This window comes from Onychostoma macrolepis, chromosome 21 (assembly GCF_012432095.1).
Source record: "Onychostoma macrolepis isolate SWU-2019 chromosome 21, ASM1243209v1, whole genome shotgun sequence".
Lineage (NCBI taxonomy): Eukaryota > Metazoa > Chordata > Actinopteri > Cypriniformes > Cyprinidae > Onychostoma > Onychostoma macrolepis.
Window position 1 is genome coordinate 893682 of NC_081175.1, and position 14536 is coordinate 908217.

General features: G+C 39.1%; 1 protein-coding gene across 4 annotated transcripts; it reads left to right on the top strand.

Annotated features, from left to right (window-relative positions):
* Positions 1-913: 913 nt before the first annotated feature.
* Positions 914-14142, top strand: si:dkey-71d15.2 (SH3 domain-containing kinase-binding protein 1). 4 transcript variants are annotated; one of them, XM_058758999.1, is made up of 8 exons: positions 6897-10490; positions 10621-10652; positions 10917-10986; positions 11288-11382; positions 11774-11881; positions 12849-13024; positions 13103-13234; positions 14003-14140. In XM_058758999.1, the coding sequence occupies exons 3-7, from the start codon at positions 10962-10964 to the stop codon at positions 13230-13232; spliced, it is 534 nt and encodes a 177-aa protein (XP_058614982.1). In that variant the 5' UTR covers positions 6897-10490; positions 10621-10652; positions 10917-10961; the 3' UTR covers positions 13233-13234; positions 14003-14140. The 4 variants fall into 4 exon arrangements, with proteins under 4 accessions (XP_058614981.1, XP_058614984.1, XP_058614982.1 ...); XM_058758998.1 differs by lacking the exons at positions 6897-10490; positions 10621-10652; positions 10917-10986 and adding exons at positions 914-5347; positions 6776-6870; XM_058759001.1 differs by lacking the exons at positions 6897-10490; positions 10621-10652; positions 10917-10986 and adding exons at positions 1120-5347; positions 6776-6870 and having other exon boundaries at positions 13103-13166; positions 14003-14142.
* Positions 14143-14536: the final 394 nt, after the last annotated feature.

Sequence of the window (14536 nt, forward strand, 5' to 3'; positions counted from 1 at the left end):
AATTCTTAATAACTGTCAATAACTTAAGAGTTTGTAACCTTGAGTAGGGAAGAGATATAAGGTGGAGGAGCACCCTCCCTGTTTGTCGCACTCTGCAGAAACCTGTGTCTGTAAGACTGTTGACCTTCTTTGCAAAGAATAAAACATTTAAAAGACAACTAAGAGTGAGTATGTATCTTATGCTGATGAGAGTTATTTAAAATTGCCACAACAATTTGGTGTCAGAAGTTGGGATTCCTTGGATGTGCCTTTTGGACCCGAGCGCGGACGGTGACCGTACATCCTGGACTTTAGAAGTTACAGCTCTACCCCGAATAGATTGAGGGACGAGGGACTGACCATCAGGGCCCGGAGGAGACACCACTAGAATCAATAAATGAACCCAGGTGGCAACAGGACTCTCTGGTAAGAGACCAATCAAAATCTTCTAAAGAATTTGGGTTTTGAAATTAGAATTGGAATTAAGAAAAGGGGATAAACCATACTGGTGGGTCTGACTCTGTGGTAATGCGTAATTAAGACATCTCTGGGAAGGGCTGAGATCACGTGGGCGAATACAACACAGTTAAAGAAATTTCTAGGGGGAGATTGAAACTGCGGCAACTGGCGTGATCGGGAAATTGAGCAAGAAATTGAGATCACGTGCGATCAGGAGATTTCGAAGCAAGAAATTGAGATCATGTACAAGCAGTTAACACATTTCTAAGGGGGAAATTGAAACTGTGTCTGTGGCAAGGCCTCGTGATTGAGACATTTCTGGGGGAGATTGAGATTACATGGATACAGCTCAGTTAATAAATTTCCAAGGAGAAATTTAAACTGTGGCAGCGTAGAGTGATCAAGAGGTTTTGAAAAATAAATTGAGATCACGTGCGGGACAGTTAATAAGTTTCTGGGGGGAATTGGAAGTGTGTGTAGATTAATCAAAGCTGTTGGTGCAAAATTAATTAAGTATCATGATTTTCCAAAAGAGGGAACACTGAGTGTCACAAGATTGAATGTTATAATGGAATCAGTCAAAGAGGGAAGCAAAAAACAGAAAAGTTGTTGCGTGAAACATATGTGTGGGAAATGTGAGCAGACGGTGAATTGCTGGATTAAGGAAGCAGATAAGAGGGAAAGAAGAGCAATGCAAAAAGATTTAGCATGTAGGAATGGGGAAAAGAAAAGTGAAAAGTGTGAAGAAAAAGTAACTGTATCACATAGACCTACTAACTGCTCTGATGTCTCTGTCTCTAAACATGCACCACCGCCCTATCATCACTATCCCGTGGCGGCGCTGCAAGCCCTGAAAATGGACCCTGATCTCGACTGCTCTCCACCAAAAAGACCAACAGCAGGACAGAACCAGAATGGAGACAAGAAATAGAAGAAGACCCTGAAATAATTCCTGAAACCCCCCTGGAAGTAGCTGAAGAGGAAATAGCACGCAGAGCACCCCCGACAAAGAAAAGAAAAACCAGACAAACGGTAAAAGAAGAAAATGTGAGTATAACAGCACCGCTGATTGAAGTTTCAGGACCTGATGGACCAATGATATGGACCACCTGATGACAAAGCAGGTGACAAATTTTCTGTTGAAATGGTCACATTCTGCCAGGAATTCAGCCCCACCGTGTATGAACTGAGACGGCTACTGGCAGTGAAACTGGGGGCTTCGAGCTGGCACAAAGTGAGTAGAAAGCTGCAAAAGGACGATTGTTGGAGAGAACACTGTGAATGGGAGCACAGATTCAACGCAGACTACCGCACAGCTGTTGAGGAGCTGGCTGGAGTTATAAAAGTAGCATTTCCAGCGTGTGTGGACACAGCAAAGATTGGCAACTGCTGCCAGAGCAGAGAAGAGTCTGTTCAAGACTATTATCATCGTCTTCCTGAGATATTCAGCAAACACAGCTGCTGAGAAGAGCCAGACGACCGAGGAAATCAACCTGACACATGGGAATGTCATTTGCGGAGCTGGTTTCTGAATGGACTGAGACTTGAGATTGTGCAATCAGTAAAAACCAGCTACATCGAATGGAAAAGTGGATGATTGTCTGCTGTTTTAGCACATGCTTTGCACGTAGAGGAACTGCAAACAGCGAAGAAGGAAAGAGTTAAAGCCAAGACTGACAGAGAATTACAGCTGGCCTTTGTGCAAGCTGTATTGAGGCCTGGGGGCTCTTCTGCGCAGCGAAATCAGCAGAAAGGAGGGGGAAGAGGAAAAAGACGAGGTGGAAGATCCCCGAAAGGGGCTGAAGGAAATTCTGAGAAATGGGGTTGTTGGATCTGCGAAACAAGTAATCATGTGGCCAGAAAGTGCACCAAATGCAGACTGTGCAAGAAAGATGGTCATTGGGCTGAGGAATGCCCAGGAAATCAGCGAGGTCAAGAAGCCGACTGAAGCGAGGACGGTGGAGAGCAGGGAGCCAAAAGCCACAGAACAGGGAAGTGAAATACACACATACACTGATGTACATACTGCTCTCTGCAATGAAGAAAAAAAGCTTGCGTTTCTTTGTGTAATTTTGATTTGAATGATGAAAATTCTGATAAATGTTTGATGATGTTCAAAAGTGAAGCATTTAAGAAAATGCCTAAATACCCCATGCTGGTGGAGGGGGTAATGATTGAGTTTTTAGCCGATTCTGAGGCTTCAAGGTCATCTTTACGACCATGTGACTTGCCATGTCAACCATCATTAACAGACAAAACAAATGAGTCTATTTCTGCATGAGGGCATACAATTTTTTAAAGATTCACAGTGCCTCTAAATTGTGAAACAGAGGGGGGCAGAGTGCTGAAACATGCATTCATTTATTCACCAAAATGCCCTGTGCCCATTTTGGGTCGAGATCTGCTGTGCAAACTAAATTTGATGCTAGTTGCGGACTCCTCGGGTGTCAGAGTGACCGAGTAGGGCGAGCAATGGTGTTGTTTGCGAGCAGAGCCTCAGTGGGCATATGAATGGCACATCAAAAATCACGATTGGGCTGAAATGATGTGTGAACAAGCTAAAAGTCAAACCAAGCCATTTAACAGAGATTATGTTGTCTGACAATTTGCATTGCACGTCACATGCCGTAATGGAACGAGACATCCAGTATGAAAAAGACTGGTTTGAGGGAGAAAAAGGAGAAACTTTGAGTTTTGAGAAGATGTTTTGGACAGAAAATATGTGTGTTGTTTCAGTTAACCTGACAGAAAAAACAGCTTCCTTTTTTCCTAACACCAGAGTCTGTGCCTCGCTTATCGCTCTCCAAGGCCAAAGAGCAGACATGGGCTGAGATGGGGGGGGGGATAAGCGCTGATGTGAGATAAGCGCTGGTGTGAAACACAGCGAGAGTCTAGGAGCATTTATGTCAGAGTGCAAGCATGAAATTGTTTTAGAGATAAGTCTATGTGTGTGACAGACACTGTGGCTCTGGCTCAGGAGGGCCACAAAGTCAGCTTGTCAAAATTACAGTTTGTAAAACAAGTTACATTTCACAACAAGGTCATGTCATAACACCAAACAGCAAATCCATGTCTGAAAAAAAAAGAATTCAAGGCATAAAAGATGTACCAAAACCAATCACAAAGAAACAAATGCTGTCATTTTTGGGAATGTGTTCATATTGTCGAACATTTATTCCAAATTATGCAATTTCTGAGCAGCCTCTGAGAGCCCTAACAATAGGGAAGGAGTTGAAGTCATGTGACAAAACTGAATGGACAGGGGAGGCTGAGGAGGCATTTGTGAACATGAAAGTTCAGCTGTCTCTGGTGCCAACTTCGGGCCTACCGGTACCAACTAAGCCTTTTGTTCAGATGGTGGATGAGAAAAATGGGTTTATGACTTCTGTGTTTTTGCAGCATCATGAAGATAAATTGCGACCTGTGGCTTATTTTTCAAGCAAACTAGATCCGGTTGCAGCAGGCCTGTCATTCTGTCTGAGGACGGTGGCTGCTGCTGAACGGGCCGTAATGGCGTCTAGAGAATTTGTAGGTTACTCTGACCTGACACTGATGGCACCACACCACGCTCGTTGGTTACGATACCACATACTCGATATGCCAAATATCACTGTTAGACGATGCACAACCTTGAATGCTGCTACCCTCCTTCCGATGCAGGAGGATGGAGAGGTGCACCATTGTTGTCTAACTGCGCTAGAACAAGTGTGTACACCGCGTCCAGATCTTTCTGACGTATCACTTGAAAACTGCGAAAATGTCCTCTTTGTGCATGGTTCAGCTTTCAGAGATCCACGAACAGGCCAGAATAAAGTTGGCTATGCGATAACAACTGAATTTGAAGTTGTGGCTTCTGGCAAATTGCCATCAAATTAATCAAGCATAAGCAGCAGAGCTTGTGGCCTTAACAGAAGCATGCAAACTGATGACGGGTAAATGTGTCGGGTAAAACCGATTCGCGGTATGCTTTTGGGACTACCCATGATTTTGGAGCACTGAGGAAACACAGAAAAATTTTTTTTTAAGTCAGATGAGCGCCCAGTATTAAATGCTCCTCTTGTGGCAGCTTTATTAGAGGCCATTTTGCTGCCAGAAAAAATGTCCATCTGTAAGTGTGCCGCACACACAAATAACAAAGACTTCGTGTCCACAGGAAACGCCAGAGCAGACGCAGCAGCGAAGGCCGCAGCGGCAGAGAGAAGCCAGTGGAAACAGTGTGGCTGTAAACTGGATGAGGGTGTCTGGATGAGCTGTGATGGCAAGCCTTGTTTACCTCGACACTTCTTTCCTCACTGTGCTAAGTCAATGCATGGGAAAGACCATGCATCGAAAAGGGGAATGGTTACACAAATGAAAGAATTGTGATTTACAACTTTTGCTGAAACGTTTTGGAAAATACGTGTCATTTGCAACACCCACAATGTGGCAAAAGGGATAAAAATGTCCCAGGTATCCCAGCCCGCACCGACAGGCCCTTTTGAATATTTACAAATGGATTTCATCGAATTGTCCCCATGTGAAGGGAAGAAATATTGTTTGGTGCTGGTTGATATGTGGTCCAAATGGGTCAAGGCGCTCCCGATCGTTCTCATGTACATGAGGATGAGAAAGCGATCTAGGGTAAACCTGAGCCCATTCGAAATTCTCTTTTGTTTATGGGAATAGAAGGAGGTAAACAACAGCAGCCATCGACAGAGGTGTGTGAGCATGACTTGTTGAGTTACTGCAAAGAAATGTCTACTCTGTTGTCTAATGTCTGTGTGCAGGTGAAAGCTGCCCAGGGGAAAGTTGCTGAAACCCCTTGCACGACATCAAACCTGGTGATTTCATGGTGGTACGAGATCTGAGGAGGAAAAGGTGGCTGGGACCGTTCCAGATGGCCGTAAAACAGCCTGAACGAACAAACAATGTATGGTTTGAATGGTTGGCAAATCTGTGGAGAGGATGTGGATACTGGTTGTTTAATACTGTATTACCTATTGTGGGAGCAGGATTACTATTGCTATTGTGCCTACCTTGCATTTTTCAGTTCGTATCCAGCTCAGTACAGAGACCGGTGAGGTCTAGTGTGTCACATCAAATGGTTCAGATGACTGTCTATCCTGAGAACATGTTTTTGGACATGTGGGAAGAGAGAGTGTTCATTTATACGAAAATCAGAGATGAAGGGTATAAATGTGATGTAATAGCTTAAATTTGTTTTATTATTATTTTGAGTTTATTACATTTAATCTTGGTAAAGTAGTGAGAGTTTTAAGCATTATAATGAATTTTGGTTTTAATTAGTTATCAACGAATTATAAAAAGGGGGAATTGTTGAAGAACAATTCATTTATATTAATTTTTGTATGATTCTATATGCTTATGAAACATTATGTAGTGGCATGCTTTACTTAGAACTTTTATGAAGTAAGAACGAGATATGGTTTGGGGCCTAAATATAAGAGGACGGAGCTTTAGACGTCTGATATAGTAGAGTGTTTTTGACTTTCTTGCCATGGGTGGAAAAGTACAGCCGTTAAGAGTTTGTAACCTTGAGTAGAGAAGAGATATAAGGTGGAGGAGCACCCTCCCTGTTTGTCGCACTCTGCAGAAACCTGTGTCTGTAAGACTGTGGACCTTCTTTGCAAAGAATACAACCTTTAAGACAACTAAGAGTAAATTTGTCTCTTATGCTGGTGAGAGTTATTTAAAATTGCCACGACATACTGAACACTGTTACATCTGAGGCAGATCAACCTTTGTCATTTTTACAACATACAGAGAAAGTTCCTGAAGATTGGAATTATTGAGTGAGGTTTTTTATATTTAGTTTTCCCTTGTACTTTATTATTGTAATTATTTACCCAGACTGTATATCTGCTTTTTTTTTTTTTTTTTTTTTACTGTACTGAAACATGTAACCAATAGAAAGTTCATATTGAGTTGGAATGTCGTGAGCCAATCAGGATTTATTTTCATTAATGAGCGTTGTTGGAGGCGGGACTCAGAACCTGAGCGGTTAAATGGCTCACTTAGGCAGCTGCCTTGCTGTTTTATGAGGCGATAGGCTTGTTCGAGATTAACTATATTAGCCTGCCACCGGCTGGCGAGAGTAGCGCTTGCAGTCGGGGCGGAATTAAAAGCGGAGACATCAAGCCTATGGAATGCCAATCCTGCCATAATTAGAAATAAATAAAGAAATGTACAAAGAAATGTAAAAAAGCAAAATATAAAGAAATAAATATATAAAGAAATGTATAAAGAAAAGTAAAAAAATATATTATTTATAAATTTATTTTCTTATTTATGTATATATATATATTTTTTTAAATTCCATATTTATTTATTTCCTCAGGTGACTACTGTGAAATTGAGACCAATTTACCAATCGCACAGAGACCTTTATAATGATACCAAACATGAAGGGGAAAACAACGGGTTCACAAGATGGTATGTATACCTATTCTTACTGAATGTTGAGTGAAGCCCTTTGGGGGGAAAGAGAGAGAGTTCTGTGAGTTCCTGGGTTTTGGCTTCATGAGAAGTTAATTTCATAAGGAAATAATTTCACTCCCTACAATATTATATTATATTATATTATCCGAGCTGTGTGGAACGCAGCATTAGGTGAACATTTCAATAAACGAGCGTGCATAGGCTACTACATTACGAGCCATTCTATAAATTGATATATCAGCACTAGCCAAACAGATAGCGACTCATAAGTAGCATTTAAAGCAGGGCTATGTGCGATTGTGTTAAGTGCATTTTTGGGAAACGCACGTGAAACAATAACGAACGTTCATAAAATGACTCGTAGAAAACACTCTTAGCGCTAAAAGATCAATCGTTATTGAGAAACGCAGCCCAGCTCAGAACAAGCCGTGATCAATCATGTGTGCAGCACACATCTACATGTAGCCATTCATCCACAATTGAACCAAGTGGACAGTGAAACTGATGTAAAAACTGATAAGAAAAAAAAAAAATCAAACCTGCTTTTAAAACCCAGCAACACAACTGTAGCTGTATAACTTTACAACTGCAACAGTGCTTATAAAAAAAAGCAAAACAGCAAGATTTATTTGACATCAGTTTTTAAAAAATGCCCTCTAATGGCTCTCACGGTACTTGGATGTCACACACACAGAACAGTCTACGTAAATACAATGGACCGGACACACATAAGTAAATTGATCAAATAAACAAATGTATTTATAGTTTTTCAGTTTTGAAGATGAAGTATTAGGGCCACTGCTGTCTCCTCTGGCGCACATTTTTGGCGAATGAACAGGGTTTCTTCTTAGCTTCCTCCTCCGCTAACGCTATCTTTTCGTACTTCTTGATCAGTCCATCGATATATCTGACGCTTTCTGCCAGGAAGTCTCTGTTCTCCCGCTGTGTCTCAGTCTTTCTCGCTCGTGCTGTAGCGCCGCTGCGCGGAGGGAACGGAGCCCGGCTCCGGAGCACAGAGTTGGGGATGACTCCGTCAGGAGCGACCGGCCAGATGATCCTCGGGCGGCTCGGCCGCTTTATGTCCGGCAGTTTAGTCGGTGGAGGTGGATGATGTATTTTTTTCAGGGGTTTTTTCGGCGTCGGTACCGGTGAATGCCTTCTGCAGCAGCTGCCCCGGTGTGATGCCCCGCTCTTTCTGACTCCCTTCATCACATCCGACCTCTTGTTCATGTTCATGTGTTTTTCTCTCACAGCGAACAGCCGCTAGTGAATAATCGCGAGTTTAGTCCATGAAGAAAAGCAATAAGCGTTTAAAAGTAAACAAGCAGTTTAAAACAGACGCTGCAGGAGACACATCACCATTGAAATAATAATTTAGTGCAGAACTTTGAATGAATTCATTTTATTTCCGGCAGCGGCTATTTAAGTGCAAATAGCTATAGATTCTATTTACACTGTTAAAATAGCAGGATTTTCTACTACTTATTGCAAATAGTGGCAATTATCTGCACCTCAGTATTGTTGTATATTATAAAACAGTACGCAATAATAATGTATTGAGTGTAAATTATAATTTTAATTCAAATGATTAAATGGATGCCACCTAATTGGGACAATAAAGCCCTCTCTACACCTACCCTAACCCTACTCAATAGCCTACTTTGTTGTCAACTTTTTGATTATTGCCTTCATTTTTATTGAAACTAAATGCCTTTTCGATGTGATATGAGATTTAAAAAAGGGAGAAAAAAAGTTCAGCAAAAGGCAGCAAAACTGATGTTTTATGACCATATTTTGTAGTCTTGACTACCCCAATCACACATTGGTGGGCGGAGTTAGTGTAAATAGCCTCTGCCAACAAGGCGGGTTATTTGCGCTTAGTTGCACAAATAGACACTCCGTTTATTTGCTCAGTCTTTTGCAATCTGTAGCCTATCCCTTATGAAAATTAGCAATGCTTTTACTACAACCACAAATTAAGAATGGTTTTGCTGCCATCAGAGTTGTCGGTAATGCATTACAAGTAACTCCAGTTACATAATCAGATTACTTTCTTCTCTTGCATCATATTCTTCATGCAGTCCAGAACAGCAGACAGCTGAAAGGTTTGTTTCCTTCAGCCTGAGGCTTCATTTCACTTTTTGGTGTTTTACATTCGCCAAAAAAATTACTTTTCTAAAACAAACAAGCAAGCCCAATGCCAGATGATGAAAAGTAAGTAACATAATGCATTACTTTCCATAAAAAGTACCTATGTAACGCAAGGTTGCCGTGATTTTGCCAAATACACTGAAAAAAATAAGAAGTTAAATTTACTTAATTTTTCTTTTGCAAGTTTTTGCACACATATTTTTTTAAGTAAAATTTAAATAAGGAATTAAGTAAAATCTACTTAACTAAGTTATCTAAAAATAGTAAAGGAAATAAGTAAATTTAACATGACCAGGTAGAGTTTGATGAGTAATTTCTACTTAATTATTTTAAGTTCACCCTACAATACTCAAGCACATTTCACTTTGTCATTTGTAAACTTTGTTTGTAAACTTTACTCAAACAACAAGCACGTATGTAAGCAAGTAAACTGCTCGTTATTAATTTTAAGGTAATATGTTAACTCAATATAGTTATTAACTGAATGAACACAGAGACCTGAATACTTGGCACATGATACACAATGACGGTAACAATCATTGAATAGTGTTTGAGTATGAATGGGTCATTTGAATAATAAATGAACTCCAGATGTCACAAAACAGCAAGTTACTTAACCTAACAACAAAAGCATCCACAAAACAGTGTAAATACATCTCGAAAACAGCAAAAAAAAAAATTACCTTATTAATTATTCATGCCCAAGTGCATGATGGGAACATCGGGATCATGACGTTGATATTTACTTAAACAATATTTGTAAAAATAACAAACAATTCCAAGTAAAATATACTTCTAAGTTCAAACTTTAAATTCTACAAGCTTAAATTGAGTACTAATATTGAATTTACTCTTTTATTTAAATACTTGATAAAAACATGAATGATAGTGTGAACGTCAGAGTCCAGACAGATGCTCAGGAAGTTTAGACTGACCAGTTGTTTGCTTACTAAAGCTGCATTTGTCCAGTCTGATCCAGAGTTCTTTAATTATTTAGGCTGATTGATCCAAAATACATACATAAATGATGTAAACCCAGAATTCCCCCATGCATCATCATTCGTAGACCTGTTTTGCATGCTGCGTTGCATGTTAATATCAGACATACACAAGTCAATACTTACCTAGTCTTTTTGATCTAAAAGGTTTTATTTCATAGGTTTGATCACATTATTGTTATTCTACAACACAGAGAAAGAATCTGTGGGACAAATCCGAGAGACAAATGTGCGGGACATGTGCCTGACTTCAGTCCCGTCTGATTGGTGTCTTGAGGGCTCCATAAAAGGAGAGAGTATTAGTTGCCAAAGAGGCTCCTGAGAAGCCAAGACACAGCGCAGCGTCAGAACAGAAGAGCTGAAGAACATCACGGTGACAGACACAAGATGAAATGAAGAAATGAGCATTTTGGAGGCATTGCTGTGGATGTAGTCTGGAAACTTACCGTTGCGAAACAGAGACGTGTGAGTTTTCTGGGCCAGACCTTGAACCTCACAGTGTTTTATCGCTGGACTCTGGAAACACAATAATATGTTTTAGATGCGTCAGTAACTGTAATATAATGTAATGTCTGATTTAATTTCTCTTTCTCAGATTGTTTGTATTTCTCGAGCTGGATCAGGCTGGTGAGTGAGAGATTCTGTCTAAACTTAGTCTGGACAATAGTCTCTGTCACGATGGTGTACAGTTACAACACAGTTGGTGTGAGAAGTAACTATATATAGATTGATGTAGTGACCACAGCACTGAATGTACAAAACAACGTTTAAAAGAGTTACAAGTGCAAACGCTGCAATGCAAAAGGGTCTTTCCACCTTACTGAAATGATTCTTAAATCAAATATTGTTTTATATTGTGCATCTAAATTATTATCTTTTGTGCTTTTGGAGTTTGTTCGTGTCTCAGATCCATGAGCTCCTTCTTTTCTTCTTGCCATGGGCAACCAAGCATTTACTGCGGGTAAAACATCCGTCTGCTCATTCCTTCATTCATTTACCAAACACAAATGAGAGCACTGATGCATTTATTTACATTTCAGCTTTTTAAATAAGATTATTGTTTTTTGCTCTGTATATTTTTTTGCATTTATTTTATTTCTCCTAAAATCATATTATATATATTACGTCGCTCTTTTTATTATTATTTATAGACTCAAATATTTAATATAAGTTTAATGAATTATAGTTTGGCTCGTGGCACTTTATTCTCCCCCAGAACTGTGTGTGCATTATTTTCCACATTTTGTGTCTCATTGTCACAGACGTTGAAGATTTCAAGTCCATCGTGTCGACTCTAGAGAGCCAGCGCATTCTGATCGAACACAACAGACTGGAGAACAAGCTCTCACTGAATCATGTCAGTAAGTCAATTATCACGTATTAAATGACCGCATGAACAAGCCGTGACTCTTGAGTTGTCATGCATTAACCAGTGTCCTCCAAACCTGCTGTAGGTCCTCGTATAGACAGAACGTCTGTCATGTTTCGCCGGACAGACGCTGTGTCAGGATGTCCTTGAGTTATATTTAACTTCTCAGTGTTAATTGGTGTGTAAGTCACATCCTAACAACTAACTCACACATTGCTATTACTGATACTGTACAAAACAGTGTGATACTTTCATAATTCATTAAACTACAGTATTACTGGTTTAAGATAAGACACATTTTAGAACCTAAAACTGAAGTCTAGAGAACAAAGATAAAGATATTATAAAGATATTGAGTGCTTGTTACTTCTCTTTGCAGGCTGCTGATGAACAAACAGGTCAGGAGATGAATGAAGTGAGTCAGGAACCAGATCTGCTGGCACTCAAGTTTCTTTATACTAACACAGATGCACCCAAAGACAACACAGTAAGTCTGTTACAAAGAAAAAAAGACCTCCCCCCCCCTTATAGGCTTTCCAAACTGGGGTTTCACTGGGGTACTGAAGCTCATGTTTCAGTAATTTAATGTTATTCCCTGATTTTTGTTAATGGTCACATGACATGCAAGTAAACATAAAATACATACATTTTTGTGTTTTATTTTGACTGATAGGCTGCACAGCAAAACTTATATTGTGATTATTGTGTCATATATCATGATTGCAATTTGAAAAAAAATCGCCCTTATTTTATTTTTTAATTTTTTTTATTTTAATGTTAATTATTAACAATAGGAAATAGTTTAGAGTATCTAAGTCTAAAAATGTTGACCAAAATGTATTAATCAACATTCAAAAGTGGATTTTTTGGGCCCAATGCTCACCTTCTGGGGCCCTATTAGCAGTGTTGGGTGTGATGCATTACTAAGTAATTAATTACTGAATTAAATTAATTATTAAGTAATTATATTAAATATATATTATATATATATAATTTAATTTTAGCTTGAAAAAGTAAAGCAAGGGGTTACTCTTACTTTTTCTGTAATTTAATTAGTCACATCTGCTGTAATTGCATTAAATACTGTATAGAACAATTCTATATTAAACCTTCATGTAACCCTCTCCCTTTAAATACTTTGGTCAGTTCTAAAATAATTCATGCAGTTTTATATTACTGATCTGAAAGAATTAGAAGAGCAGTTTCACATCTATCCTTATTTTGCTCAACTGGTCGAGGGTACGGGATTTCTAAGGAGAGTAATTAGCACAGTAATCTAATTACTCTGTTGGAGATGTAGTTAGTAGCTACCAATTAATTACTTTTTAAGAGTAACTTACTCAACACCTCCTATTAGGCTTTTGTGGCCCCTGGCAGTTTGAGGCCCCTAGAGGACAAACTGCTCATGACTGAAATGAAACGATTAGGATTGTCCCTTTGGTGTTTTTTGTCAGGAGCCCGTCAGCAGCTCTTCTTCTGGCACGACAAGCATGACTCTGCTCCCGGCGTATCTCTCGGCGTTAGCCGCTAAACCGCGAGCGGCCCCGCAGGGCCCCGGCACTATGGAGCAGATGAGAGCGGAGCTCCGAGAGCTACGAGATGAACTGGACACGCTGAAGACGCAGCACAAGTTTGTGTAACATGAATTCATGCTGTTTTGGGATCCTTATCCTTATATTTCTGTAAATGTAACGGCACTGTGTTTCAGAAAAGAGATCAAACTGCTCATGAACGAACTGGATGAAGAAAAGAAGATGCGTTTGTCACTGCAAGTAAGCGTGAAGATGAATCGAGAGCCAATTTCAGTCATGAACAGTGTTGGGGAAAGATACTTTTAAAAGTAATGCATTACAATATTGCGTTACTCCATAAAAAAGTAACTAATTGTGTTACTTATGTAAAGTATTGCATTACGTTACTTTTTGTATTACCTGGGCTGGACTTGCTTATTTATATGTGACCCTGCAGCACAAAAGCAGTCATAAGCAGCACAGCTATATTTGTAGCAATAGCCAACAATACATTGTATGCGTCAAAATTATCTATTTTTCTTTTATGCCAAAAATCATTAAGATATTAAGATCATGTTCCATGAAGATATTTTGTACATTTCCTACCGTAAATATCAAAACTTCATTTTTGATTAGTAATATGCATTGCTAAGAACTTCATTTGAACAACTTTAAAGGAGATTTTCTCAATATTTAGATTTTTTTGCACCCTCAGATTCCAGATTTTCAGATAGTTGCATCTCAGACAAATATTGTCCGATCATAACAAACCATACATCAATGGAAAGCCTGTTTTTCAGCTAATGTATAAATCTCAATTTAAAAATAAAATTGACCCTTATGACTGGTTTTGTAGTCCAGGGTCACATTTTTTAATAAGTTATGTTTTGGGTAACTATAAAGGCATAAATAAATAAAATCAATTGGAAAACAACGTAACTTGTGTTACTTTTTCAAATAAGTAACTCAGATATTTTGTCAAATAATGCATTACTTTACTACTTAAAAAAGCAATCAGACTTTTTGGTTAATGGGTTACCTTCAACACTGTTTAATTTTGTACCATGAACACTCACTTGTGCTCTCTTTCACTTCAGATCGAAGTGGAACGTCTTAAGAAGCACATGTTCAAGTGAGCCACCTCTGAGGCAGACGTCACAGAGACAACGAAGAACTTCCAAAGACTGAGGAAGAACTCTGGAGAATTTATATCAGAACTCAATGAACATATTGCTATATAAAACACGTTTTGGGTTTTAATCCATGAACGATGACTGGAAAGAGAGAGCAACCTTTAGTTTCAATCACATGCATTGATTACTTTGACTAATTAGCATCAGACCTTACATTTAATTTAATCTTTATAAATAACAGGCGTTTTCCATGTTGTGTGAAGGAGGAGGGGTCAGTTAGACTTTTTCACCAGGCCTGCAATTATTTGATCAAAAGTACAGTAGATATTGTGAAATATTATTACAATTTAATATAAGCGTTGTCTATGTGAATACGTGTTAAACTGTAATTTATTTCTGTGATGCGCAGCTGTATTTTCAGTCACATGATCTTCAGAAATCATTCTAATATGCTGATTCCCTGCATTTTTTTTCTTATCAGTATTGAAAACAGTCGTA